The 27,717-nt window shown below is 46.5% G+C and overlaps 1 protein-coding gene across 2 annotated transcripts in view; it reads right to left on the bottom strand.

Moving 5' to 3' along the window:
• Window positions 1–27,717, bottom strand: part of VPS35L (VPS35 endosomal protein sorting factor like) — a 161,077-nt gene that overhangs the window by 94,243 nt on the left and 39,117 nt on the right. The window contains exons 8-11 of one of the 2 annotated variants that reach the window (XM_006104719.3): window positions 17,917–18,001; window positions 6,108–6,167; window positions 1,032–1,128; window positions 321–368 (exon numbers count right to left, since the gene is read on the bottom strand). In XM_006104719.3, coding sequence (XP_006104781.1) covers window positions 321–368; window positions 1,032–1,128; window positions 6,108–6,167; window positions 17,917–18,001 — 290 coding nt within the window. The remainder of the gene's footprint in view (window positions 1–320; window positions 369–1,031; window positions 1,129–6,107; window positions 6,168–17,916; window positions 18,002–27,717) is intronic. The other variant, XM_014446990.2, reaches the window with a different exon arrangement.

Consider the following 27,717-nt stretch of genomic DNA (forward strand, 5'->3'; position numbering starts at 1 on the left):
GGAGGGAGCTGAGGGCAGACGCCACACAATGTGCTCAGAGCCACATTGACCGCAACGGCCAACCAGGACTCATCTCCAGCTGAGCTGAGGGCAAGTGAGCTACTCAACCACCTCTGCCAGCTTGAGCTCATTTATCAGTAAAACGAGGATTAAATGGTATCTCTATTCCATTCAGTTTTCATTTGGATAAAATAAGAAAATGCAAGGAAGATTTGCCACTAAGTAACCAAATAAGAACAGCGACTATTACATTGCCATGGGGAGGGGGGAGCTGATTCTTTGGAAATGTTGTGGTTCTGGACATTTAGGAAGAGCCTTACATTTTGGAGAGGAACTTGTTACACTTCAGGATGGATGCTTCCACATAACTACAAAAGCATTTGGTTAAGAAAGACATTTACAGACAGCATGCTCCCCGCAGGGAGAAATAACTATTTATGAGCAGAACTAGGTGTGTCTTCAGTAGAGGGAGCCACAGTGGCTCTCAACAATCAGAGAATTAAGTGAGCTAGTGGCTTGTGGCTTCTGTATTTGGTTTTCAAGGTTTCATACCTATTTAAAACAAAATTTGGAAAATGTTACATGCTGATTCATGGTTGCACGCTGAAATTCAAACAGGTTTTGAGCATTTCCAATCAAGATTTACAGAGAAAACTTGAATGTCAGATAACTAAGATTCAGTCTGTGTATCAGCCCAATTCTCTGTTCTCAATACTGGCATTTGTGCGGAGATGCTTGACCCTTTCAAATTCTTGGAACCGGAGAAAACACTTGAAAACAAACCATTTAAATTGAAAGAACTGATGTGGTGGTGTCCCTCTTAGGAAAAAAAGCCCGGTGCACTGCACCATATTCAAAGGAAAAACCAGAAAACTGCTAGAGGAAAGCCAGGGTCCCAAGGCTTCTCTAGAATGTGTGGCTGGCCTGCGCTCAGGCGGCCACCACACGGGGCCAACTTCTCACCACGATGTCAGGGCCTCTATTCATGGTGCAACGCTTTCCACCTCTTTAAAATCATCAAAGAAGGATACAATCTTGGAATGAGCTCCCTGATGGAAGCGATCTTGAAAAACCAGTTTAAGCATGTTTCTCTGGCCGTGTCGTTTACATTCTCTGGAGAGAAGTTATCTGTAATACAAAAGTAATACCCATTAGCCTTCCTAACCCTAGGATCTGTGACCCCTGCTGGGAGTTCTGGGACGGGAAAACACTTCAGTGGAGCAGAAAGGGGTGGCTGCCTAGTTCTTCTAGCCTTTCCATCCACATAGTATGTATTAGGAAAACAACTAGTGACAATGGGAGCTGTCCTAAGGGCCAGGTGCTACTTTGAGCGCTCAGTTCACTAATTCCCCAGCAGCCTCCGAAGGATGGGCCTTTACCATCAGCCTTCCGGGGCGCAGAGGAATCCAGAAACCCATCCAAGGCACAGAGCAAGCAGAGGTAAGCGCTGGAATTCAACTCGGGCAGTCGGCTCCACAGCCGACGTGCTCTAATACTGTTCTTGGTATACCCACCAGTAACATGACGATATTGTAAGAATTCCAGAAGCTTTAGGAACCTGCAACTGTAACATGAAATGTGACTGAAGCCCGTGCTCCAAAAAGCACATAGGCCAGACCTGAGGGTGGATCCTCTGAGCACCTTAATCAGGCGAGAAAGCAGCCACTTAGCCTCCAGCTCAGCACTGCCCTCAGACTTGAGTCACTGTGGCAAAACTGCCAGTTTCTCCTGTTATCGCTTCTCTTCCTCCTTAGTGGTAGAACTCTCACCTTTCTGCTGGGCAAATAGCCATCCTTGCAGCTAGATGTGGTCATGTGCCCAAGTTCTTGTCCCAGGGCGTCAACAGAAGTACAACCTCTAGGAAACAGCTGTATAAAAAGGGGCTTGACCTTCTTCACTCCTTCATCTCTCCTGCTGACTGGAATGCAGGTGCAATGGCTGGAACCTCCATAACCATGAGTGCAACCAGAGAGAAGTCAGGATCCCTGGCCCCAGGTCTAGCTGCCCCCTAGCCCTGGCCTTTTTGATGTTATTTTGAGCTGCCCAGCATAATGACACCCGAGACTAATGCTGGCATACATCTTAATAAAGAACGGAAGTACAGAAATATGAAAAATAAATAGACAACAGAACACCTCAGCAATGCCAATGCCACCCACTACCTCTGCATGCAATGACTTCTCCTAAGTAGTTTCTGTACAGGTGGGAGCCTGGCCACACCCCTGGATGTATTATATGCTCAGGATTCTAGCAAAAAGGGAGAAGTTAATTACTTCAGAATATAGCAAAGGAACATTGGCTGTCTGGCTCTCATCTTGTGCCGTGAGTCAATTTTGCCCCTGGTTCTGCTTTCTGCTGCAATTCAGGGAATCAAATTCCTGTGGCATCAGCAAGAAGATCAACCTCTGGGCACATTAGTCACCACACAACTGCCGATATTTTGGAACTGCAATCTCAAGTGTTAACCTATTTAGGATACCCTCACATGCTTCATTCATTCCTGAGTTATTGTTCCATTTCCAATGGGAAGGGAAGTTACCATTTTCCCTTACCTGGCTTGAATCTGTGCACTTAACAATTTTTCAAGTTCCAAGAGATCCAGACAAGAAAACTTAAGAATCATTCTGAAATTCCTTTGTCAATGCTGCCTTGTGGAAATGGAGAGGGGTTCTTTTCCTTCATATGGCTGAACAATGTGACTTGAAACCCCAAAGCAAAAGTCAGTCTCTGAGGCCTTGTAATACAAGCCTGCACGTCCCAGTGGTGGGAACTGAGGTTCAGCCCCGGGTCCACATATTGACTGCAGCTCTATAGTAATCTGCTTTCCAGCTCAAGAAAAGATTTAGAAGTTTTATGTTATGTAAGACTTCATAACATTACAGTAAATTAAATGTTATGTTCCTTTACTTTATTGCTTTACTTTATTTAAGGCAAATGTTTTAAGAACCAACTGAAGGTAGGGCTCTCGGCTCTGGGGCCAAGACAGAGTACATGAGACAGGCCCTGTCCTCATGAAACTTACCTCCCACGGATGGAGGACACATAACAAACAGGGAATAGAATAACCGAGCAAACAAGTAATATCCATAGCAGTCAACACTATGAATGGGAGGAAACTAGATACTGGACCAGAGTAACTTGGGGGGAGGGGGCATTAGATGGGGGCCAGAGAAGGCTCCTGCAGAGGGGCCATCTGAGCTGAGCCCTGATGACAGGGAGCCAGCATGCCTAGATGTGGAGAAAATGCATTTGCAGGAAGAAGAAACAGCAAGTACACAGGCCCTGAAGTAGCAATGACCTCTGACATGGTCAAAGAACAGGAAGTCAGCCAACGTGGCAAGGAGAGAGGCAGGCACCACAAGCCAGGCTACACAGGTGGCAACCTCGGACAGGAGTTTGAACGTTTCTCTAAGTGCTACGAAAGCTCCCAGAAGAGTTCTAAGTGGAGGGATGACATGACTTTAGCACTTGGCTGCCACATGGAAAATGAATGCAGAATTTGGCATTTCATTCAGAACAGACTTCGATGTGACAAACAGCAGAGGTTTTTCCTTTGGGTTCCCACTTGTTTTTCTCACAGTGCTGCTTTTTCTAACCTGACTTTTTTGGCTACTTTAGGAGGAGGGAGGAAACAAACGAGTCTGTCACTTGCCAAGTCTCTGCAGTAGCAGTGAAGTCTCTATGCACCGTCATCTCACCAGGCACCGGGCAGGCCAGGTGAGTTCAAGGCTCTGCTTATCCAACTGTGGCCCACGTCAACCATGGGGAAAACTGAAGATGGGAATGAATGCTCACGACTGATGACAAGAACCACAATAAACCCAATTATTTCTCCCAAGATGAAAATAACATTTTATCAGAGCAGATGGCCTCTTCACATATATGCTGGATTAGAAGCAGTGAGAAAAAATGAATGCCTTTACATCTAGTAGAGTAGCTATCCTTTCCATGGCCCAAACGACGCTGTCTTTCTAAATTCAAAAGAGCTCCTGAAGGTAAAGGCTCAGAAACGAAACCCACCAGACAGAACTTGATTCAAACGGGAAAACGAGCACATGTGCCACCAGCCTTCTCTCTACACTTCCTTTCTTCAGGCAGAGTTCTGCGCAGTGGGTTTCAAAAGTTTCCTTCATAATTATTGCAAAGAATCATATCCCAGAGATTACTAACATTTCTGAGAAAGGTTTATCTCCTTCCCTTTCAAGTTCTTGGAACCAGAGAACACATGCAGATGAAGATTTTAACTAAGAGGGGGAAAAAAAGAAGAAACGATTTTCAAGAAAACAAAAGCCTGAATTGCACCACTCAAAGTAAAAAAATATCAAAAGGTATTTCGGGGAAGGAAGAATTTTAGTGATAAAAGTGCTAATTAATAACTTTAGACAAGGACTGGAAGTGAATATGAAAATCCCCTTTTATCTTGAACTTTTATAGTTTACGTAGGGAGTTACTAGTAATTTTTTCTTACTTGGCTCTAAAATGTTGTTTGTATAGTTAATAAAAATTGGAAGAAAAAAATTATTACAGTACATGCAAACTCGAATGCTCCTGGGGGCCAGGCAGATAATATATTTTTAAGCAGCTAGGGAGACAACATTAGGTAGTAGTAGAACATGTATCAAAGAACATTAAACAAACTACTACTGTTGCAGCCAAGGAAACACCAATGGGTTACTTCTGCCTGCTAGCACAGCGCACGGCGGGCAAGCTGGAAGCATAAATAAAGCACCTGCATTTCCCACTCCTGAAGCTGGCAGAGGCCTCTCCAGTGGGGGACCCCCAGCCTCCCAATCTGGAGAAAACTAGCACATGGAGGGGCTGTTAGAAACATCACACAGTTGGGAAGATCTAGAGCAGTCCAGTTCGATGGAGTCCAATCGAAATCCATGTGAGCCAAAGGATAAAGCAAAAAGGTAAATCAAAAAAGCAAAATTTATACTTGATTAACCCAATTCATCCAAATACCATTTCGACATATAATCCATATTTAAATAGTTATTAATGAGGTAGCTTCTGGTCTGTTATCCGTATGAAGTTTCTGAAATTTACTGTATTTTTAACATTCATAGCCCAGCTCAGTTGGACTGGCCAGATCTCAAGTGCTCAGGAACCGCACGTGACGGCAATGGCCACAATGCACAGTGCAGGTCTAGCACCTCAGCAAGTTGGCAGCGGCTGTGGGCAAATCCCTGACTACTTCGCACTGGGCCTGCCCATCTGAAATGAGACCAAAGGATTCCTAAGAGCTCCTCTGGCCCTAAAGGTCTGTAGGGTTCTGTCTCTTTATGAAACATAGCTATACTAAATAGTTTTTCAAATATAAGTAGATACACAGATGAATGAGAGAAATAAAGAAAGAATAAACGAATGAAGAGGTCAGATAATGGGTCGCTGTTGCTGATGTCATCATCTGGTCGGAGCAGAAGGAGGTAAAGTGAGGGGAGAGCACACCTGGCAGCGTGTGGACAAGAGTGTTACTTACAGCAGTGCCAGACACCTGAAGAGAGGGACAAGAGGTCAAGGAGTTGCTAGTGCGAGTTCATTGTCACCACTTATATAATAAAAGACATTTATAATCTACTCCCATTACAACCTCCTGAGAATCTGAAATTGATTAGCAATACAGTTAAGGCACATTATCACTTGGGCAAAGACTGTAGAGGCAAAGCATCTGCCACTGATTTACTTGACACTGTTCTTTAATACAAAGTTGGGTTTTTAAAGCAGTTTGCTTCTTAGGAAAGATATGTAGAAAAAGTATTAAAATGTCAAGCAGCAGAGGAATTTAAGTTGATGTGAAAGTTCAGATAACCTAAATGCAAACACCTTCATATATTTTTAAGCAGCTAGGGAGACAACATTAGACAACAAGAATGAATATGCTTCATTCTTGAGCATTCAAATACTCGCCCAAATTCCCAGCCAGGCTGTTTGAAACCCTTCTGATGTCATTAGATGACAGATGAGAACCCTGTAAAGATGGTCTTGTGCTTCTAACACACCGAAAATAAAACACGTTGTGTCAGGTCTCAATAAGTCCCAACCTCATATACGCCTACTCCTGACTCCAGGGCAGAACAGAACCCAGGCAGCAGCTACGACGTTACCTGGAAGCACGCTGCGGTCGCCCACACACATGGAGAAGATACGCTCATACACGAGGTTTCCTGGGGAGAAAAGACATGGTCACACTCTTCAGAGTAAATGTGAATCAGCCTTGGCTCATGGGGACAGGGATGGCTGCAGACAAACTTGAACTTGTGATAATATGCTGCCATCTAGGGGACGAACGTTAAGCCACATTTCTTTGTTTTTGTTTTTAATGTAAGAAGGGCTTTTACTTTCTGTGACAGGCGGATGAGTGATCACACTCCTCTTCGAGTCTTAACTGGAACATAGGGTCCTAGCAGCCTCAGTTACCTCCAATCACTCCAGAGAATGGTCCTGTCATACTCTAGACAAAAGGCTGCAATGGGCAGCCTGTAGGCAGAACCCAGCACTGACCCATTTTGCTCGGCCCACCACACGATGGCCCGCAAGGTGTTTTAACATTTTTTGAAATAGTTGCCAACATGTAATAATTAGGAGAATTCACACAAAAACCCAGATTGCCTGCTTCTTCGCATACAACATACCCCTTTAGGATAAAAGTCCGCTAGGACAGGTGAGCCGCTGCCCTGCAATGGCATGCAGACTACCCAGAGTGTGCTGTCTCCGCTCTGTCTCACATCGCAGCTGCTGCATCATTTATGTTATCTGCCTGGGGCCCAGAGAATCAGAATCTGAGATTCAACTGTAAGTTCTCCAAGGGAAGAGGTTTGTGTCTGTTTCACCCAAATCTATTCCTAGTACCCAGTCTGGTGCCTCGCACAGTCACAAATACTTGACTCTGCTATTGCAGCTCAAAAGCAGCCATAGACAGTATGTAAACAAATGGATGTGCTTGTGCTCCAATAAAACTTTATTTACAGCCCTAGCTGGTTTGGCTCAGTGGATAGTCAGCCTGGGAACTGAAGGGTCCCAGGTTCGATTCCAGCCAAGGGCACATGCCTGGGTTGCGGGCTCAATCCCCAGTGGGGGGCGTGCAGGAGGCAGCCAATCAATGATTCTCATCATTGATGTTTCTATCTCTCTATTCCTCTTCCTTCCTCTCTAAAATCAATAAAAATATATTTTTAAAAAAAACTTTATTTACAAAACAAGTAAATAAGGCACTTGGGCTGTATACAGGCCAACCCCTAATCTAGCACAGAAAGCTTTGCTTATTCCATTGGCTTTTAGAAAATGCTATCAATATTCAAGGGATAAAATTTACAGTTCTATTCATTTCCCAACCCTCCCAAATCACCTTTTATGTCAAAAATATTTCCCTGTGCTCACATGTTTCTTTTTCACTCCATAGCGTCATCATTCAGGGCAATAAAGAGCCACATCCCTGTCCATCCATAGAAAAAGAGTCAGGAAATTTTTTAGGACCATTTATGGTCAAACAACATGAGATCAAATGACATCATTAAGCAAGGACAAAATGCTGGGTGACAAAATGCTGGGTGACGGGAGAGAAGCCTCTGCAGCAGGGACTACTTACACCACAACCCTACAGACACCCACTGAGCATGTGGAAAAGAGTATTTTGGCAAGTGAGGACTAGGAGTATGAATTTTGATAACCTTGCTAGGGAATTTTTATACATGCTCACTGAGAGCCACTGATGCAGGCAAGAACCATCTTTCTTTCAAACTTGCCTGGGTATGGCGACCTCTGCAGCAGCAGCAAGCCTTCCTCTGCTCTCTGAACCAGGGGTTCTCACCCAGGGCTGAGCATCAGAGCACCGAGGGCACTCAGAGGACCCGAGATAATGGTCGGGGTGCAGCCTGAGGCTCCCAGGTGTGCAGCCAGGATGAGGGTTTGAGCTCGGCTCCAAACCCTTGCTTCAGTTCAGAAAGCAAGCCTGCAAGCACGCCCACTGCTCAGAGCCACCCGCCTTAGTCCTCCTGACAGAAGTGCCTGGCTGCCTGTGGCCACTGGGCTCTGCGCAGCCTCACCCGGTGCAGTGAGTGGCTGCCTCTGTGACAGCCCCAGAGCCAGAAACAGGCCTGCACACAGTTTACTTGGGGTCGTCATTGAGCCACGCTGGGCTGCTGCCAATTTCTCACCTCCTACGGCACACAGATCAGCCTGGAGAGCATGAAATGCCTTCACTCCCTCCGCGAAGCTCGCCACCTCTCTGAAACCACAATCAGGTTTATATTTCACCTCCGCATTCTAAGAGGCCTTCAACAGCAAAATCCTTTTGGCCAAACATGTTTGGTGAATTTTTTTCTTTAGTAAGCCAGTGGACAACTAACTACTTTTGAGAAGTAATACCCCATCCTAGGTATATTTCCTTTCCTGATCCACTTTCTAAAGATAAAGGGCACTAAAATACCTACACAGTGTCAACGACAGTAGCTGATGCTTTCTGAGCACTGACTGTGCCAGGCACTATTCCAATACTTTACACCAAGCATGTCAAACGGCTGCATGTGGCCCACAATGATTATTTTTATGGCCTAACCAATATAAAGGTATGTAAGAAACATTTTTTTTAAAAATATATTTTACTGATTTTTTACAGAGAGGAAGGAAGAGGGATAGAGAGTCAGAAACATCGATGAGAGAGAAACATCGATCAGCCGCCTCCTGCACATCCCCCACCGGGGATGTGCCCGCAACCCAGGTACATGCCCTTGACCGGAATCGAACCTGGGACCTTTCAGTCCACAGGCCGACGCTCTATCCACTGAGCCAAACCGGTTTCGGCTGTAAGAAACATTTTAATAAAAAGTCCGTAACTTAATTTTTACAGTATCCTATTATACATAATTACTAATAATGAACTACAACATTCACTAATGACTGATTGTATAATCGTGTTGCATTCGTTTTCCTTATGTGCCTTACACACAGGCGCACCATTTCTCTCCACTAATACCAGCAGCGAATATTTTAGCAGCCAATGGCCACATCATTAGTCTTGGACTGACCTGTTTGGTGTGCGTAACAGGAAATATTTCGCTTTTGGAGAACAAGAAAAATAGGTTTATTTGCGTTACATTTATTAATTCGTGTAGTTATTCAGTGCCTGGTAAGTTTATGTTCAAGAGAAAATATTAATTTTTATTAAAATGTTCTATTATTTTATGCTAACAATTACTCATTTATTTCAGCCCTTTGTATTCAGCATGTCTCTATCAAAATAAACCTACGTTTCTATGAAAAGTGAAGTTTTTGTTTCTTTGCGGCCCACGTAAACTTAAACCTTGTTTATTCGGCCCATGTTAGCCTTGGAGTCTGACATGCTTGGTTTACAATGATCCTGCCAGAAAGCAATTACAAGAGGAAAAAGTGCATATGCTTTCTAGGCCTTCTCTCATCTAATTCCCTCCAGAAACCCCCAGGGGCAGGTCTATCACGCCCATTTTACAGACGAAGAAACCAAGTCAAGTTCTGTAGCAGTGAGACAAGGAATGTGTGTGGACTTGAGCCCAACTCTGAGCTCGGACCTCTTTGAGAGCCAGCCTATGCCTTCATGCTCAGATGCACGGGTGACCCATATCCCTGCCCCTGCCCCTGCCCAGCATGGTGCTCCAGCTTCAGGCAGGCCGGGCCACCACCATAGAACACCGCCCTGGCCTGGTCAGGAGCCTCCTGTGGAGCAGATGTGCGAGATGGCCCGCAGCATTCCGAGTTCCACCCAACAAGGTGAGTCCTGCTTTAAGGAGGGAGAAGCTCAGCAGCCCCAAAGCCTAAGTCTCCTGAGCACCTGCCTTAGAAATGTCGTTCACAGCAGGCCCGAAGTCACCTGAACGCGCGGGGAGGGGGGCGGGGGTGGTGTTAGGGAAGGAGGTGCTCGTCTGAATGGGAGCACATTCACATTCCCGCAGCTCAAAGTTCCCAAAGGCAGCGGGAGTGTTGCTCACAGCTCCTCTCTCATCCTGTCCCAGTCACCTCACTACTCCCACTACCCTCAGCGGGTCCCACCTTTATTCATTTCTTGGGTGACCTTCTGATATTTCTCCAAGCAAATACAAATGATTATGTGCAAAAAACAGAACTGGCTCTATAGCTGTTCTGCATCCTGACTTTCCCCCATGGTGATACGGCCTGGAGACCCTTCCACCTCAGTGCAGAGCAGACCCTTGCCCTAGGGCCTCCTGCATCTCAGGGAACAGACATCCCCTGGGGATGGCCTCCTGGGTTGTTCCAATCTCCTGCTGCTGCCACAGGATGAACTCCCAGAGGTGAAATCACCGGGTCAAAGGCATACACTTTTGAAATTTTCACAGGGAGCAAATTCCCTCATACGCCAAGTACATGAAAATAAAACAGGTGCTCTGACAGCAGAGAGAACTCACTACCCTGTGGCTACTTTACTTCTCTGTGACTCAGGTTCCTCACCTGTGAGATGGGATAATTCCAGACCAGGGGTGGGCAAACTTTTTGACTCGAGGGCCACAATGGGTTCTTAAACTGGACCGGAGGGCCGGAACAAAAGCATGGATGGAGTGTTTGTGTGAACTAATATAAATTCAAAGTAAACACCATTACATAAAAGGGTACGGTCTTTTTTTAGTTTTATTCATTTCAAACGGGCCAGATCTGGCCCGCGGGCCGTAGTTTGCCCACGGCTGTTCCAGACCCTACCTCACAGGGCTGCATGAAGACACCGTGACTTAGTATTTCTAAAGCACCTAGTCAGGCCCAAGGACATTGTTAAGGGTTTATCACCATCATCATTGTCAGCTCCCGGCCCAACCAGGACAGCAGGCACTGGCTCTGCCCCCGCCTTGCTGAGCTGGGAGTGGGGGATGGCAGCACACTGACAGGATGGCAGCCAAGATTCTCACGAGGTTAATGCCTGGATCTGGCCCAGATGGCAGGCTGAAGTCTACCTCATCAGGGATGCTGACTCATGCAAAAGGAACTTGCAGGAGGCCAGTGAAGGGAACCAGGAAGCCAAAGTGCTCATTCACCACGAGAAACAGAACTCTCAGGAGCACCCGGAAGCCATCAACCTGTCTGCCTGACTGGTGCCCTCACTCCCTGGGACAAGCTGTTTCCAAGACAAGTGGAAGCCCAAGGAGTATAGGAGTTGGTATCTATTGTGAAAACCCAATGCAACTATCCATTCTGGGTCATTCTCCCCATCTCCACCTCTTCCTGGGCCACACGACCCCCATTTTCCACCTGAAGTGCTACAGTGGCTTCCTAGCTGGGCTCCCTACCCACCCTTGCTCTACAGTCTAGGCCAGTGATGGCGAACCATGACACGCGTGTCAGAGGTGACACGCGAACTCATTTTTTTGTTGATTTTTCTTTGTTAAATGGCATTTAAATATATAAAATAAATATCAAAAATATAAGTCTTTGTTTTATATGGTTGCAAATACCAAAAAATTTCTATTTGTGACACAGCACCAGAGTTAAGTTAGGGTTTTTCAAAATGCTGACACGCCGAGCTCAAAAGGTTCGCCATCACTGGTCTAGGCTCAGCACAGCAGTCACAGGGAGCTCATTAGAACCCAAATCGGGCTGCATCCCAGCCCTGCCTAACACTCACTCCTATGGCTCCTCATGTCCTCAGGTTCAAAGCCCAAGTTCTCCAATGGCCTCCAAGACCCGCCAGGATGTAGGGCCCTGTGAGCTCCTGCCTCTCCCTGCTGCTCACCCCACCTCAGATCCCTGGCCTCCCTCCCAGCCATGCTCCCACCCAGGGTCTTAGCACCAGCTGTTCCTTGGCCTGCACCTCCAGCCCACAGAACATGTGGTTCCTCTCTCTCCTCCTTCAGCTACAAACCCACATATCAATTCTTAGCGAGGCCCCTCTGCCCACACTATTAAAAAGTGTAGCCGCCCCGCCCCTTGCCCATTCCCTTCATCCCCCTCACCTGGCTCTCACTTTCTTCCTGCACAGAACTGACTACCATCTACCACACAATAGGCTGACTTACGTGTTCTGCAAACCCTCTTTCCCTGGCACAGAAGCCCAGGAGGCAGGAACTTTTGTCCCTTATTTGCTGATGCAGCCTCAGTGCCTAGTGGAGCCTGACGACAGCTCTCTGGGTCATCTGCACCTGACAAAGTCTGTCTTTCAGTTGGGGCATAACTTCTTTTAAAGGTTTCTTATTCTCACCTGAGGATATGTTCATTGATTTTTAGAGAGAGGGGAAAAGGAGAGGCAGAGAGAGAGAGAGAGAGAAACATCGATGTGAAAGTAACATTGATTGGCTGCCTCCGGTATGCACCCCACCTAGGGATCGAATCTAGGTATATGCCCTGAGTGGGAATTGAACCCATGATCTACGGTACACAAGACGACACCAGCCTGGAATCTGCACATGTCAATCTCCAGATATCAAGCATGGCTCAGGGACTGCCATGTGACCCAAGCCAGGCCAATGAGAGAATTCTGGGACTTTGGTTGGAATGCTCAGAAAAAGTTCCTTCTTTGTCCTGGGACTGCGAGCAGTTAGCAGACACTGAGGCCACCTGGTAGAGTTGGAGAATGAAGTCGACTCCAGGAAAAGTACTAGAAAAAGCATGGTCCTGAAGAAATATTTGACTGCCTAAGTCCAGCTGTATCTGAAGCCAGAAACTCCCTCTGGATTGTTCAAACTAGACCAGTGGTTGGCAAACTGTGGCTCACAAGCCACATGTAGCTCTTTGGCCCCTTGAGTGTGGCTCTTCCACAAAATACCACGTGCAGGCGCCCACGTACAGTGCGATTGAAACTTCGTGGCCCACGCCACAAAATAACTTCGGTATTTTGTGTAAGAGCCACACACAAGGGGCCAAAGAGCCGCATGTGGCTCGTGAGCCTCAGTTTGCCAACCACTGAACTAGACAATAAATACGCCCTATTGCCAAGACCAGTCTGAGCCAGGTTTTCGATCACCTGTCCAGGCTAATATGTTCAGGTCCCTGGTCTCCTGTGCAGAGCTACATGGGTCTGGCTGAGATTTGTTTTCTGCCACATTCGATCTCTCAATGGGTTATAACAGCCCCAATCCTTCCAAGTGGTGTCTCTGCTCTGACTGCCTGAGCTCAGCTCTCAGGCCACTCTGCTTGCTAGTTCTGGTGGGCACTGCACTGCCCCGCATCTTGCACAGACTGAACGGCTGCATAGTTTAGGCAAACTGCTAACAGCATGATGCTCTGCCACTAACCACTGCCTGCAGCACAGAGGCCCCTTTTTCTCCGAGGGGGTTTGGGTCATCCTTAGTCCAGGCCTCTCTGCTGGGTTCCTACAGATCACTCTGCCTGAGGGGGTGGCCTGTGGGACAAGGAGCACCACAAGGAAACAGGAAACCTCATAAGAGCTGCAGCATCTCTGGGGGAGGATATGGCCAGAACTAAGGATTCTCTGGGACACACTGGGGAGATCTAGGAAGCTGAAGTGAAGAACTTAGACCTGGAGGTGGGGCACAGTGGAGAAGATGCTCAGGTTTCCAGCTCAGGCAACAAGCTACGTGGTGCTGCCACTGCCCCAGGTAGAAGCAGCCTGAGGTAAGGAAGGGCTGGAAGAGATGCGAGTGCAATTCTGACGGAGGGCCACTCCAGATGCCTCATATGGTGGTGGATGGAGCTGGGGTAGACGGCCCATGGGCTGCTCCCCTCACTGTATGTGCCTCTTAAAAGCTTAGGAAACACACAGTCTAAGAGTCTTTCAAAAATGGCACCTGGTTAATGAGCAAGGGTGGGAGGAGGTCTCTGTGCTGGGCTGCATATCTGGTGCTTTGGCCAGGCGGGGCACACTGTGCTCTCTGTTCCTAGGGCACATAGATAGGAATGTGCTGGCACTTCGGCCAGGTGGGGCACGCTGTGCTCTCTGTTCCTAGAACACATAGATAGGAATGTGCTGGCGCTTCGGCCAGGCAGGGCACGCTGTGCTCTCTGTTCCTAGGGCACGTAGATAGGAAGGTGGTCACTGTACTGATGCTGTACTGTGTCGGGAACAAATTGTGTAAACAAGGCTTTGTAACTAACTTTGTGGTTTTTGCAAATAAAAACGCTGTAACTCCTGTAGTCGGCACAACAGTTCAGCCTCTGCTTCAGCAGGGTGCTGTAACTGTAGTCGCTGGCCAGCTTAATAAAGGCTCCTAAATCTTGATCTGAGTCCCTGGTGGTCATCTCCGCGGGTCGCCCCATTACATTTGGAGGCCCCAGCGAGATCCACTCTGGCCGAGTTGCCGGTGGACACCCCGGACACCCCAGGCGAGGACACTCCAGTCTCCGTCCCGGGTCCCAGGGAGGTGGAGTGTTTTCCTCCCAAAACTGCAATCCGAAAACGACGAGCCACCTGGACCTCCAGTGGGGAGGTAAGAATCTGGTATCTGTCTGTGGAACGTTCCCTTTAGGACTCAAAAGAGGGCTGGACACAGCGGAACCTCGGAGTCCGACAGCCTGGACGCGACGGCGTCTGGGGGTCCTGGTCTGGGCAACCTTAGGTTGCATTTGTCTGCTTTGTTTTGTCTTTGTTCTTTGTTGTCTTTGTCTTTGTCAAAATGGGTCAGGGTCAGTCGTCTTCGTTGCTACTTTGTGCTGTCTGGCTGTACACATGAGAGTATTTGTCCTGTTGTTTAATTTGTTTGAAGATAGGGCAAACCCTGCTATAGGGGGAAGACAGTAGAGAACTTTTGTTTTCTCTGATGTATAATTTTGCTGTGTTAGGTTAAAATTTTGGAATTATAGGGTTAATTTAAAGGTATAAAATTTGTGAAGGTCACAACCCAGAGAATTTTAAACAAAGGCATGTTAGGTTAAGATTAATGCATTTTCTCATGGTCTGTGTAGGGTGAGGAAGAGGGACTACTGGATTTTTATCATGTGGTCCCGAGACCTGCGACCTGCCTACCCTTCCTGATAGATTTACATTTGGTCTCTGTTGAGGACAGCATCTGCTCTGACTGGGGGAGGAAGAGAGCCGAAAACTGCTCCGAAGCGGGTGTGAGATGGGGTAGTGGCAGGAGGATTCGCAAATAGGGTAGTAGGCTCTCAGCCTGCTAACATGGAGGAGCCCTAGGCTGGGCGACAGGGGGATGGTCAGAGGGATCAAAAGTGGTAAAAGAGGAGAAGGATTTGAGCCTCTGGGGCTTAGAGTAAAGAAGGAAAAATCTAGGAGGGAGAGCAGCTAAGGACAGAGTAAATGGTTAATGCAGAAAAAGGGGGGGGGGTGTCGGCAGGGAGAGCAGGGAGAGATAGGTTTTGTTGATTTTTACTTATCTTAACTATGCTGTACTCAAGGCCGCAAGCAGCTACTAAGCACAGTAAGTTTTTCTCTGTCCCGTTTGTTTTCTTTAACCCTTCCAATACTTGAAATTACATAAGGAAACAGTTCTAACCCGCTCTTAGTAATCTAAGAAATACTGGCTGTTTACTTTATAGTAATCATTAAAGGATTAAGGTTTCTAAGAATAAGGAATTACTAAGTAGAAGGTCTGAGGCATGGTTATGCATTTTTAAAGGATATAGAAAGAAGGTTTAAAGGCTAATTTGAAAGTGTAAAATTTATAAAGGTTGTGTATGTAATAAGAACGAGAAGAGAAATGTTAAAAAGAAATTAATTAAATGATACAGGCCAGTAAGCCAGAAAGAGTAAATAATTTACATTCTGCCTCCCTAAACTGAGGGAAAATAGTTATGCCAAAGTACTTAGGGGGGACTGATAAAAGAAATCAACAGTTACTGTTTTGTTATAACTCTGGAGAGTCCATAAAAAGGACTCGCAAGGAAAATCAGAAGATCTTAAGGCAGGTCAGTAGCTTTTTTTCCTTATGTAATTCCTCCGAAATTTGGCAATACTTAATAAATAAATCATGGCAATACATTTCTTTGCATAAATTCAATAAGACCGGTTTCCAATAGTGGTTTTATTGACCAAAAACTCTGACTGGAGTATCATGTTTTAAAGAGCCCTGTCTGAGCTCTGAAGACTTGAAGCCAATAAGAGTGCCACGGAGAAAGCCTGGTATCCTGCTTGGTAGCCCAAAAATTGCTTGCGCTGGAGCATCAGGTCCATGCCCTACCATCACTGGCGGTTGGTCAGAGTAGAAGGGGAGCAATAAGGGCGCCTCTGCGTCCCCATGGAACCCCCATGCACTCTGGGCCACGATGAGTAGGAGGGCTACTGAGATGGGCCTTGAAGCCTAGGACATGGGCCCGGGCAGAGCCACTGCAGGTGAGGAATTCACCTATTTCTCAGCAGATAATGCAGGCAGGCCTGATGGCGGCTAGATGGCTTGGCTTCCTGGCCCTATGGGGCACAATAAGATTCAATCATGAAATTCCAGCAAAGGTAGTCAGTTACCATTCTTGTTGTGTTTATGCAAACAATCTGGCCAAAATGAATAGAGTAAATAAATTAGTATTTTAATAAAAAGAAGGATAATTTTAAGGAGAAAAACTCTGTTTCAGTAGAGGTTATTAAAACTGAAATCTTTTCTTTCACTCCCACTAGACCATTTGTTACAGTTTGTCTCAGCCAGGTCACAAGCCCACCTCCTTCTATGCCCAGGCCTCATCGTCCCTCTGAAAGACAGCAAGGATCTCTTGGCTCTGAGAGAAACTTCTGACCCGCCTCAGCACGAAGCAGCTACAGAAGAAACCCGACATCCCCTTCAGAATTCAGAGCCAGGATCCTTGAGGTAATATATTAGGCAGTTAGACAGACATGAGCAGAGCAAGAATGATGGGCCAATTGGCGCTGCCCGATGTAACTAAGTCTTTCCACCTCTATGTATGCAAGATAAGGGGACTCCCCAGAAGCAAGAGGGAACTAGGCTGCAGACGAAGCAGCGTAGGAGGCTGCCCTAAAACCAGTGGGACCTTTACAGATTCTAGTGACTCTTCCAGACAACTGAACTACCCATCTCACCAGCTTACATGGAAACCCAATCTAGAAAAGCTGAAATCCATAACCAATCTTTACTCAAGTTCTTTCAGGCTTTACAGTCTACCTAGAAAGCAGACCAGAAGCACATCCTAGATGCTCTGCCTGTATCCGGTTCATCCCTTCCAACCTGGTGACTCTGTTTGGGTAAAGAAATGTGCCATCCAAGGACTGGCTCCTACCTGGAAAGGACCACTCCTACAGCAGTCAAGGTCAACAGGATCCTGATGTGGCTTCATCACACCCGGCTTAAGGCAGCCAGGCAAAATAGAGAGTCCAGGACTCTTCGCACCCTCTAGAGATTACTCCTGGCCCTCATTCCAGGCCCTTATCTTATAAACCGGCCCACTGACTTTATTCGGCAAAAAATTCTATCAAGCTTATAGTCCTGAGGGATCAATATAACTCCCTCCACAACAATGACCCAAAAGAGTCAATGATTTGACTCATGTACATAAGACCAGTAGGGAATGTGCTGGGCTGCATATCTGGTGCTTCGGCCAGGTGGGGCACGCTGTGCTCTCTGTTCCTAGAACACATAGATAGGAATGTGCTGGCGCTTCGGCCAGGCAGGGCACACTGTGCTCTCTGTTCCTAGGGCACATAGATAGGAAGGTGGTCACTGTACTGATGCTGTACTGTGTCGGGAACAAATTGTGTAAACAAGGCTTTGTAACTAACTTTGTGGTTTTTGCAAATAAAAACGCTGTAACTCCTGTAGTCGGCACTGCAGTTCAGCCTCTGCTTCGGCAGGGTGCTGTAACTGTAGTCGCTGGCCAGCTTAAGAAAGGCTCCTAAATCTTGAACTGAGTCCCTGGTGGTCGTCTCCGCGGGTCGCCCCATTACAGTCTCCCTCGTGATTTGCCTCATTACTTAAACCACGGCAGAACCTAATTTGAAGCAACTCCACTATCAAACTTTTGGCAAAAACAAACCAAAAAAAAACCATATTTCCTAGATCTAAGATGAATATGACTAGTACTTACCAAAGGTATCAAGTATGTCCGTGATGAGGACAAACTTGCTTGGGTAGAACTGAATGACACTTGTATCCGAGAGAAGCTTTGAGCACTAGGAAAAGAGAAGAGAGAAAATTCACTGTCATGTCTGATGGGGTTGGAACACTCGGCCTGGAAAGTTAATGATTTCTACAAACAAGCACAGGTGCTCACCTGTGCCCAGACCTCACCAGACGCTGGGAATTTACACTAATAAAAGAGAAACATGCAAATTGGTGTCACTCCACTACGCTCACCAGCCAATCAGATGAGTATGCAAATTAACCCAACAAAGATGGCGGTTAATTTGCATACATAGGCACACAGCGGCCTGGGTCCCGGGAACATCATTGGCACCCAGGTCACTCAGTGGGCCCTGAGCAGTGTAGGAAGGGCCTGAGCCAGGGGGCTCCTGGGCAAGGGCAGAGCCGGCCATCAGAGCTGCCGGGGAGCCCCTGCCCAAGCCTAAAGCCTCGGCCAGAGGCGTCAGGCCTGGGTGGATGGCGGAGCCAGCGATTGGGGGGAGATGGGGGTCCTCTGCCCAGGTCTGAAGCCTGGGCCAGAGGCGTCAGGCCTGGACGGGGGGCGAAGGCGGCAATCGGAGGGAGATGGGGGCCCCCTGCTCAGGCCTGATGCCTCTGGCTGAGGCATCAGGCCTGGGTGGAAGGTGGAGATGGCGACTGGAGGGAGATGGGGGTCCCCTGCCCAGGCCTGACGCCTCGGCCTGAGGTGTCAGGCCTAAGCGAGGGGCTGATCTGGTGATTGGAGGGTGATGGGGGTCACGCCTTTTGTTGAGGCGGCCATCAGTGTGAACTACAGAGGAAACACCTTTTCTCACCGCTCATTGGCTAAGCTCCCTATAAGCCACTGGTAATATTCTTAGTAACTTGGGTAATAAGAATCCAAAAAGGTGATCTAGGGTTGTTCACCACACTCCTGGGGAAAAACATGAAGGTCCGCTGCTGGAGGGCTAAGAAATGTCATATCCTGCCCTAGCTGGTTTGGCTCAGTGGATAATGCCTTGGCTTGCTGACCGCAGGGTCTGGGTTCAATTCTGACCAAGGGCATGTACCTAGGTTGCAGGCTCCTCCCTGGCCTGGGCCCAGATCAGGGCTCATGCAGGAGGCAACCAATCAAAGTGTTCCTCTCACTTTGATGTTTTTCTCTGTTTTTCCCTTTCTCTTCCACATTCTCTAAAAATCAATGGAAACATATCCTCAGGTAAGGATAAAAAAAATAATAAAGAAATGCCATATCCTATGAAAGACACATCTTGAAAATGCCTAAAGAAAGTTGTCATTTTTTCATGGTGAAGGGACTGGAGTCCGTGTTGATGAAAAAACCTTGGTGGCTGCAGTGACTGGCAGTGGCTGCAGCAGCGGGGTGATGGGGCTGGTGCCTTCCCCTGATCAGCCCGGTCATCTCCCACAAAGGGAGGCCAGACTGAGGCTTAGGCCCACTCCCCAAGAGGAGCAGGGGGCGGGCCTAAGCCATCAGTAGGACACCCCCTGAGGGCTCCCAGTATGTGAGAGGGGGCAGGCTGGGCTGAGGGACCCACCCCCCCACCCCGTGCACAAATTTTGTGCACCGGGCCCCTAGTCCTATATAATAAAAGCCCAGGTGGCGTCACACGTGACATCGCCACAAGATGGCCGCCCTCACATCATCACAAGATGGCCAGCACAAGATAGCCAGCAGGGGAGGGCAGTTGTGGGCAATCGGCCAGCAGGAGAGGGCAGTTGGGGGGAGACCAGGCCTGAAGGGGAGGGCAGTTGGGGGCAACCAGGCCGGCAGAGGAGGGCAGCTGGGGGCAACCAGGCCGGCAGGGGAGCAGTTAGGCTTCAATCAGGCCAGCAGGGGAGCAGTTAGGGATGATCAGGCTGGCAGGCAGAGTGGTTAGGGGCAATCAGGCAGGCAAGCAGTTAGAAGCCAGCAGTCCCAGTTTGTGAGAGGGATGTCCCAGATTGGAGAGAGTGCAGGCCAGGCTGAGGGACACCCCCCCCCCCCCCCCCCAATGCATGAATCTGGTGCACTGGGCCTCTAGTACAATGATAAGCAACATCACTGAGCTTCCAACATGGAGTGAGACTGCTCACAGCAGAACCTCCCAGCAAGGACACTACAGCTGCCTTGAGGAAAATCAGGACTGGGACTCTCATCCAGAGGGTATCTGTTCAGACATAAACCAGGTCAGCACTCAAGGTCACCAAGGGGAGCCAGGGACACTCTCCCGCCAAGGTCCTTGCACATGACTCCCATCCTTGTACCAACTGCCTTTCAGCATGGCCACCTCTGGTTTATTTCAGGAGGGTCTCGATCTTTACACATTATTTTCTGTAACATAACCCCCTAAGTAAGCTGCAGGGTTTCTTAAAACCAGCATCTACCATTCACACTCACTCCCGCTGCCCTCGAGAGGAAGCGTGAGAAGCTGCAGAACATCCCTGCTTCTCTGAAAGCAGGACCCTGACCACCTGCAGCGTCTGGGCTCTGCAGGGACTTCTCGGTGCCACACTACCACTCAAGCCCAGGAGCCACACAATCTGACCTTAAATACTCAAATTAAGTCATCAACTTATAATCAGAAACAAAAAATCAATTTCTACTTTGAAGAACTAAATTTAATGCCCCGTAAGGAACTAAAAAACTTTGCCCTATTTTATTATTCCAATAGATGATCCTCAGATAGAAAATTTTCACTTAAAAATATCTGGGCATTTAATATGCATTTCCAACCTGCAGAGAATAGTTATAAGTTCATCCTATCAAGAAGTAGGTTGTCATCTGTTACCCAATATCTAAACTGTTAGACTCACCAGGTTTCTCCTTAGCAATACATGCCTAAAATAAACGTGTCCCATGTTACAACATCCTCTTACAGCCAATGTTATCGGGGAGAGCGGAGAGAGGGAAACGTGGGCTGTTAAATGATGGTGCAGGCTGGGCTCCACTCCAAGCCTGGCATCTGGGTGGACACAGGACTCGCTGTTCCTGGGGCCTTGTTGTGTGTTTTTCACATGCCTTTGAGGGGCACTCCCACCACCCGTGGGACTCCCGGGCTTGGGACAAGCAAGCAACTCTGACTCTAGAGCAGTGGTTCTCAACCTGTGGGTCACGACCCCTTTGGGGGTCAAACGACCCTTACACAGGGGTCGCCTAAGACCATCGGAAAACATATATAATTAAATATTGTTTTGTGATTAATCACTATGCTTTAATTATGTTCAATTTGTAACAATGAAATTGGGCATCAACACAACGTGAGGTACTGTATTAAAGGGTCGCAGCATTAGGAAGGTTGAGAACCACTGCTCTAGAGACTTTTCACATTACACAGCTCTGGGTTCCCAGGGGTGTCCCATCTCCCAAGCTCCTCCCCACAGCCTCTCACAGATGAACTGCTGCCCACTGGAGATGTGAGAAAGAGTTCAACAGAAGATTTCAAGTTAAACACAGCCAGAGCTTCCCAACATCTGTGCATTGATTTTTCTCCTAATCTAGTGTCACAGAATATTCTATCTAATTAAGATGGAATATGCAAATTAACCATCACTCCACGACAAAGATGGCAGCACCCATAGCCAATAAGGATGGAATATGCAAATTGATGCAACAAAGATGGCAGCGGCCAGGCTGGGACACTTCCATCCTGCCCCAGCCACTCTGGGCCTCTGGGCAGCACGCGTGCAAGTGCAGAGCGGCCAGGGTGGGACTGGACACCTGCTATAAGCCAGGGAGGGCACGGGGTGGAGGGAGCTACAGGAGAGCGGCAGGGCTGGAGCAAAGGCAGCTCCAGACAGAGTGAAGGCTGAAGGCGGCGGCCAGAGCGAAGGCCTGGGTCCCAGGTGACGGAGGGAAGCCAGTGCCAGCAGCCTGGGAAAGAAAGGCCTATTTTTGCACAAATCTTCATGCATCAGGCCTCTAGTATATTTTGTAAAGGATAACAGAAAGCAGAGGGTTTTGTTTGTTTTGTTTTTAAATATATTTTTATTGATTTCAGAGAGGAAGAGAGGAGGGGAAAAACATCAATGATGAGAGAGAATCACTGTTTGGCCCACACCCCCCCCACACACACACTGCGGATCAAGCCCACAACCCAGGCACTTGCTCTTGATCGGAATTGAACCCGGGACCCTTCAGTCCACAGGCTGATGCTCTATCCACTGAGCCAAACCAGCTAGAGCAAGCAGAGTTTTCTTTAATCCAAAGTTAAAGTCATAACAATGTTATGAATTGAAGTTACCTTTTAAATCACAATTTTGAAGACTCCACCGGTTTTAAAGCTTTGGTGCAGGTTCAGAATCATGTATCAAACATACAGACTCTCAACTCCATTCCAAACCTACTTTTCAAAGCCTCCTGGGAGGCAGCAGGAAGCTAGCACAAGGGCTCTAGGTGCTGCTTCATGCAGACGAGCTGGGTCAGGACACCCACGCCTGCAGCACTCAGAGTGGACTGAGCATTCCTCCAGCCAGTGTTCTAAACCATCTGGGAGCTTTTACTTATTTTTCAATGTTTTGCTGACACTGGATAGTATTGTGAGAAGCTATCATGTTGGAGTGGGAGGCTAGGATGTCTGGGGGCATTTTCCTGGACATCAGACATTCCTCCACCCAGGTTTAGAGGAAATGCAGTGGAAATGAATCCCCTGAGTGCAGTGCTATGCTGCCAGGTAACAGGGCGAGGAGGGGCCTCGGCACTGCTGGGCCCAGGGGACAGTAGGGCCTCGATGTCACTGGTTGGAAGATGGGGCTGTATGTGTGCGCAGGCATCCCAAACAGACCCACCAGGAAGTTGTGGAAGTTCCAGCCGATGTCACTGCAGCACACTGGGGACCAGGTGGTGAACTTGGGGTTGGCCATGAGCACAGCAGTGTCATGCATCACTGGGAGTGAGCAGGGCCTCCCGCAGGAAGGTGAGGAGTGGTGTGGTTCACCTAACAGTTCTCGAAAGAGCATGCAGTTGGGCTCGAACCTGCCACCAGGAAGGTGACATACTTGAGGGAATTCAGGATCTCTTCATTCTGCATCACCTGATGCCTAAACTGGTTGCATGGAAACCTGCTGAGCAAGGCCAGGCCCTGGGGCCCACAGCCCTGCTGCAGCTCATTCACCTGGCTGTGGTCCCAGACCTTACTGCCTCAGAGTGCGGCCATATTCACAATAAGCAGCTCCGTGCCCAGCACAGAGCAGAGCAAGGACCCACGACTGCCAGCTGAGCAGCACAAAGAGCACACAGCCTAGGTACCGGAGAGGAAAGGGGGCTCTGGGGACAGGAACAATGCGGAGCTTTTACAAATAATGGTGTCAGAACAAACTGTATAAAGGGATCCAAGAATTTCAAGAGAAGTGCATTTTGGGGAAATGGTGGCAGAGTAAGTAGAAGCTACACCAACATGCTCCCACGAACAAACTGGAATTACAATTAAAATACAGAATAAGCATCCTGAATAACCAACAGACGACTTGCTAGGGAGAATCCTGATAACCAAGGACATAAACTAGAGACCACACAAATACTGGTAGGAAGGACAGAGGCACAAAAGGGCTGGCAGGGCTCGGGCTCCCACAGACAGCAGCTGAATATCAGGAGAGTTATCTCAGCTGTGGGGGGTTGCCACTGAGAATGCTGGGGTGTAATTCCCAAGCTGAGTCCCCCAACCCAGACCACCAGAACTGAGAAAGGAGCCCACATAACATCTGGCTGTGAAAAGCAGCAGGGTTGCTGTCTGCCAAGGAGAGACAGCTAGAAATGCAAGCACTCTCCTAAAGGGCCAACACACAAAATTTGATGTGCAGTCACTCACCTGGGGCTCTAAAACAGGAGGGCAGAGTGGACTGGAGCTGTGTGAGCAGAACCCAGGGTTGGGAACTCTGGGGTTAGAGCTCAGAGGCACACACCTCAGTTTCCTGGGGTAGCAATACTTACATCAGACAAAATAGACCTCAAAGTGAAGGCCAGAACAAGAGATAAGAAAGGCCACTTCATAATACTAAAGGGATCAATACAACAAAAAGATATAACCCTGGTAAACATATATGCAGCCAATACAGGAGCACCCAAATACATAAAAAAACTCCTGGAAGATATCAAAGGAGAGAGATCGACAACAATACAATCATAGTAGGGGACTTTAATACACCACTGACATCACTGGATAAATCCTCTAGACAAACAATCAGCAAAGAAACAGCAATCCTAAATGACTCACTAGATCAGATGGACTTAATTGACGTCTTCAGAACACTTCACCCCAAAGCCACGGAATATACATTCCACTCAAGTGCTCATGGGACAGATTCAAAAATAGACCACATATTGGGTCACAAACAAAGTCTCCCCAAATTCAAGAAGATTGAAATCATACCAAGCATCTTCTCAGACCATGATGGCATAATATTAGAAATAAACTACCATAAAAACAACCCAAAATACTCAAACACTTGGAAGCTGAATAGCATGTTATAAAATATTGATTGGGTTACCAATGAGACCAAAGAAGAAATTAAAAACATCCTGGAAACTAATGACAATGAAAACACAACAATCCAAAACCTATGGGACACAATGAAAGCAGTCCTGAGAGGGAAGTTTATAGCTCTACAGGCCTATCTCAAAAAACAAGAAAAAATGGTAGTAAGTCATCTAACTCTACAACTCAAAGAATTAGAAAGAGGGCAACAAGAAAACCCCAGAGTGAGCAGAAGGAAGGAGATAATAAAGATTAGAGCAGAAATAAATGACATAGAGACCAAAAAAACAATACAGAAAATCAATGAAACCAAGAGTTGGTTCTTTGAAAGGATAAACAAGATTGACAAACCTCTAGCCAGGCTCACCAAGAAGCAAAGAGAGAGGACCCAAATAAACAAAATCAGAAATGATAGAGAAGAAATAACAACAGACCCCACAGAAATACAAATGATTGTTAAAAAAAATACTATGGACAGCTCTACTGCAACAAACTAGACAACCTGGAGGAAATGGACATATTCCTAGAAAAATACAACATTCCAAAACTCAATCAGGAAGAATCTAAAAATCTCAATAGGCCAATAACTATGGAAGAAATTGAAGCAGTCATCAAAAAGCTTCCAGCAAACAAAAGCCCAGGACCAGACGGCTTCACAGGGGAGTTTTACCAAACATTCAAGGAAGAACTAAAACCTATCCTCCTCAGATTACTACAAAAAATTCAAGAGGAAGGAACACTTCCAAGCACATTCTATGAAGCCAGCATCACCCTAATACCAAAACCAGGTAAAGACAACACAATGAAAGAGAATTACAGGCCTCATGAACATAGATGGCAAAATCCTCAACAACATCTTAGCAAATCGGATCCAGCAGTACATCAGAAAGATCATACACCATGACCAAGTAGGATTTATCCCAGGGATGCAAGGATGGTACAATATCCGAAAATCAATAAATGTGATACACCACATAAACAACTTTAAAGAAAAAAACCACATAGTCATATCAATTGACACAGAAAAAGCGTTTGACAAAATTCAACACCCATTTTTGATAAAAACTCTCAGCAAGGTGGGAATAGAAGGATCATACCTCAACATAATAAAAGCAATATATGACAAACCCACAGCCAACATCATACTCAATGGACAAAAACTAACACCATTTCCCCTAAGAACAGGAACAAGACAGGGATGCCCACTCTCACCACTCCTGTTCAACATAGTACTGGAAGTATTAGGCATTGCAATTAGACAAGAAGAAGAAATAAAAGGCATCCAAATTGGAAAAGAAGAAGTAAAACTGTCCTTATTTGCAGAGGACATGATATTATACATAAAAACCCCTAAAGACTCCATCAAAAAACTATTAGACATAATAAAAGAATTCGGCAATGTAGCAGGATACAAAATTAACGCCAAGAAATCTATGGCATTTCTATACACCAATAGTGAACTTGCAGAAAGAGAGACTAAAAAAACAATCCCATTTACCATCGCACCAAAAAAATTAAGCTACCTGGGAATAAACTTAACTAAAGAGGTAAAAGACCTCTACTCAGAAAACTACAGGACATTGAAAAAAGAGATAGAGGAAGACATAAAGAGATGGAAGAACATACCATGTTCATGGATTGGTAGAATCAACATCATTAAAATGTCCATACTACCCAAAGCAATCTATAAATTCAACGCACTTCCCATTAAAATACCAACAGCATATTTCACAGACCTAGAACGAACTCTCCAAAAATTCATCTGGAATAAAAAAAAGACCCGGAATAGCTGCAGCGATCCTGAGAAAGAACAAAGTAGGTGGGATCTCAATACCAGATATCAAGCTGTATTACAAAGCCACTGTTCTCCAAACTGCCTGGTACTGGCACAAGAACAGATATATCGATCAATGGAATAGAATAGAGAGCCCAGAAATCGGTCCAAACCAATATGCTCAATTAATATTTGACAAAGGAGGCAAGAACATACAATGGAGTCAAGACAGTCTCTTCAATAACTGGTGTTGGGAAAATTGGACAGATATATGCAAGAAAATGAAACTAGACCACCAACTTACACCATACACAAAAATAAACTCAAAATGGATAAAGGACTTAAATATACGACGGGAAACCATAAAAATACTAGAAGAATCCAAAGGCAACAAAATCTCAGACATATGCCGAAGCAAATTCTTCTCTGATACAGATCCTAGGACATTGGAAACTAAAGAGAAAATAAACAAATGGGACTACATCAAAATAAAAAGCTTCTGCACAGCAAAATAAACCATCAACAAAACAACAAGAAAGCCCACTACATGGGAGAACATATTTGCCAATGTTATCACTGATAAGGGTTTAATCTCCAACATTTATAGGGAACTCATACAACTCAACAAAAGGAAGATAAACAATCCAATCAAAAAATGGGCAAAGGACCTAAATAGACACCTTTCAAAAGAGGACATTCAGAAAGCCAAGAGACATATGAAAAGTTGCTCAAAGTCACTAATCATCCGAGAGATGCAAATCAAAACAACAATGAGGTACCATCTCACACCTGTCAGAATGGCTATCATTAACAAATCAACAAACGACAAGTGCTGGAGATGATGTGGAGATAAAGGAACACTTGTGCACTGCTGGTGGGAATACAGACTGGTGCAGCCACTCTGGAAGAGAGTATGGAGTTTCCTCAAAAAACTAAAAATGGAACTCCCATTTGACCCTGTGATCTCACTTCTAGGAATATATCCCAAGAAACCAGAAACACCAATCAGAAAGGATCTATGCACCCCTATGTTCATAGCAGCACAATTCACCATAGCTAAGATCTGGAAACAGCCTAAGTGCCCATCAGTAGATGAATGGATTAGAAAACTGTGGTACATCTACATGATGGAATACTATGCTGCTGTAAAAAAGAAGGACCTCTTACCATTTGCAACGGCATGGATGGAACTGGAGAGCATTATGCTAAGTGAAATAAGCCAGTCAATGAAGGAAAAATACCACATGATCTCACCCATTTATGGATAATAAAGACCATAATAAACCTTTGAAAAAAAATAGATACAGAGGCAGAGCTGCCTGGAACATACTGTCGAACTACAGCGGGAAGGCCGGGGAGGGTTGGGGGACAGGAGGGCGGGGGTAAGAGATCAACCAAAGGACTTGTATGCATCCATATAAGCATAACCAATGGACATAAGACACTGGGGGGTAGGGGAGGCTGGGGGATTGTCAAGGGCAGGGGAAAAAAAAAGGAGACATATGTAATACTCTGTGTAATACTTTAAGCAATTTAAAAAAAA

This window comes from Myotis lucifugus, unplaced genomic scaffold, assembly GCF_000147115.1.
Source record: "Myotis lucifugus unplaced genomic scaffold, Myoluc2.0 scaffold_598, whole genome shotgun sequence".
Lineage (NCBI taxonomy): Eukaryota > Metazoa > Chordata > Mammalia > Chiroptera > Vespertilionidae > Myotis > Myotis lucifugus.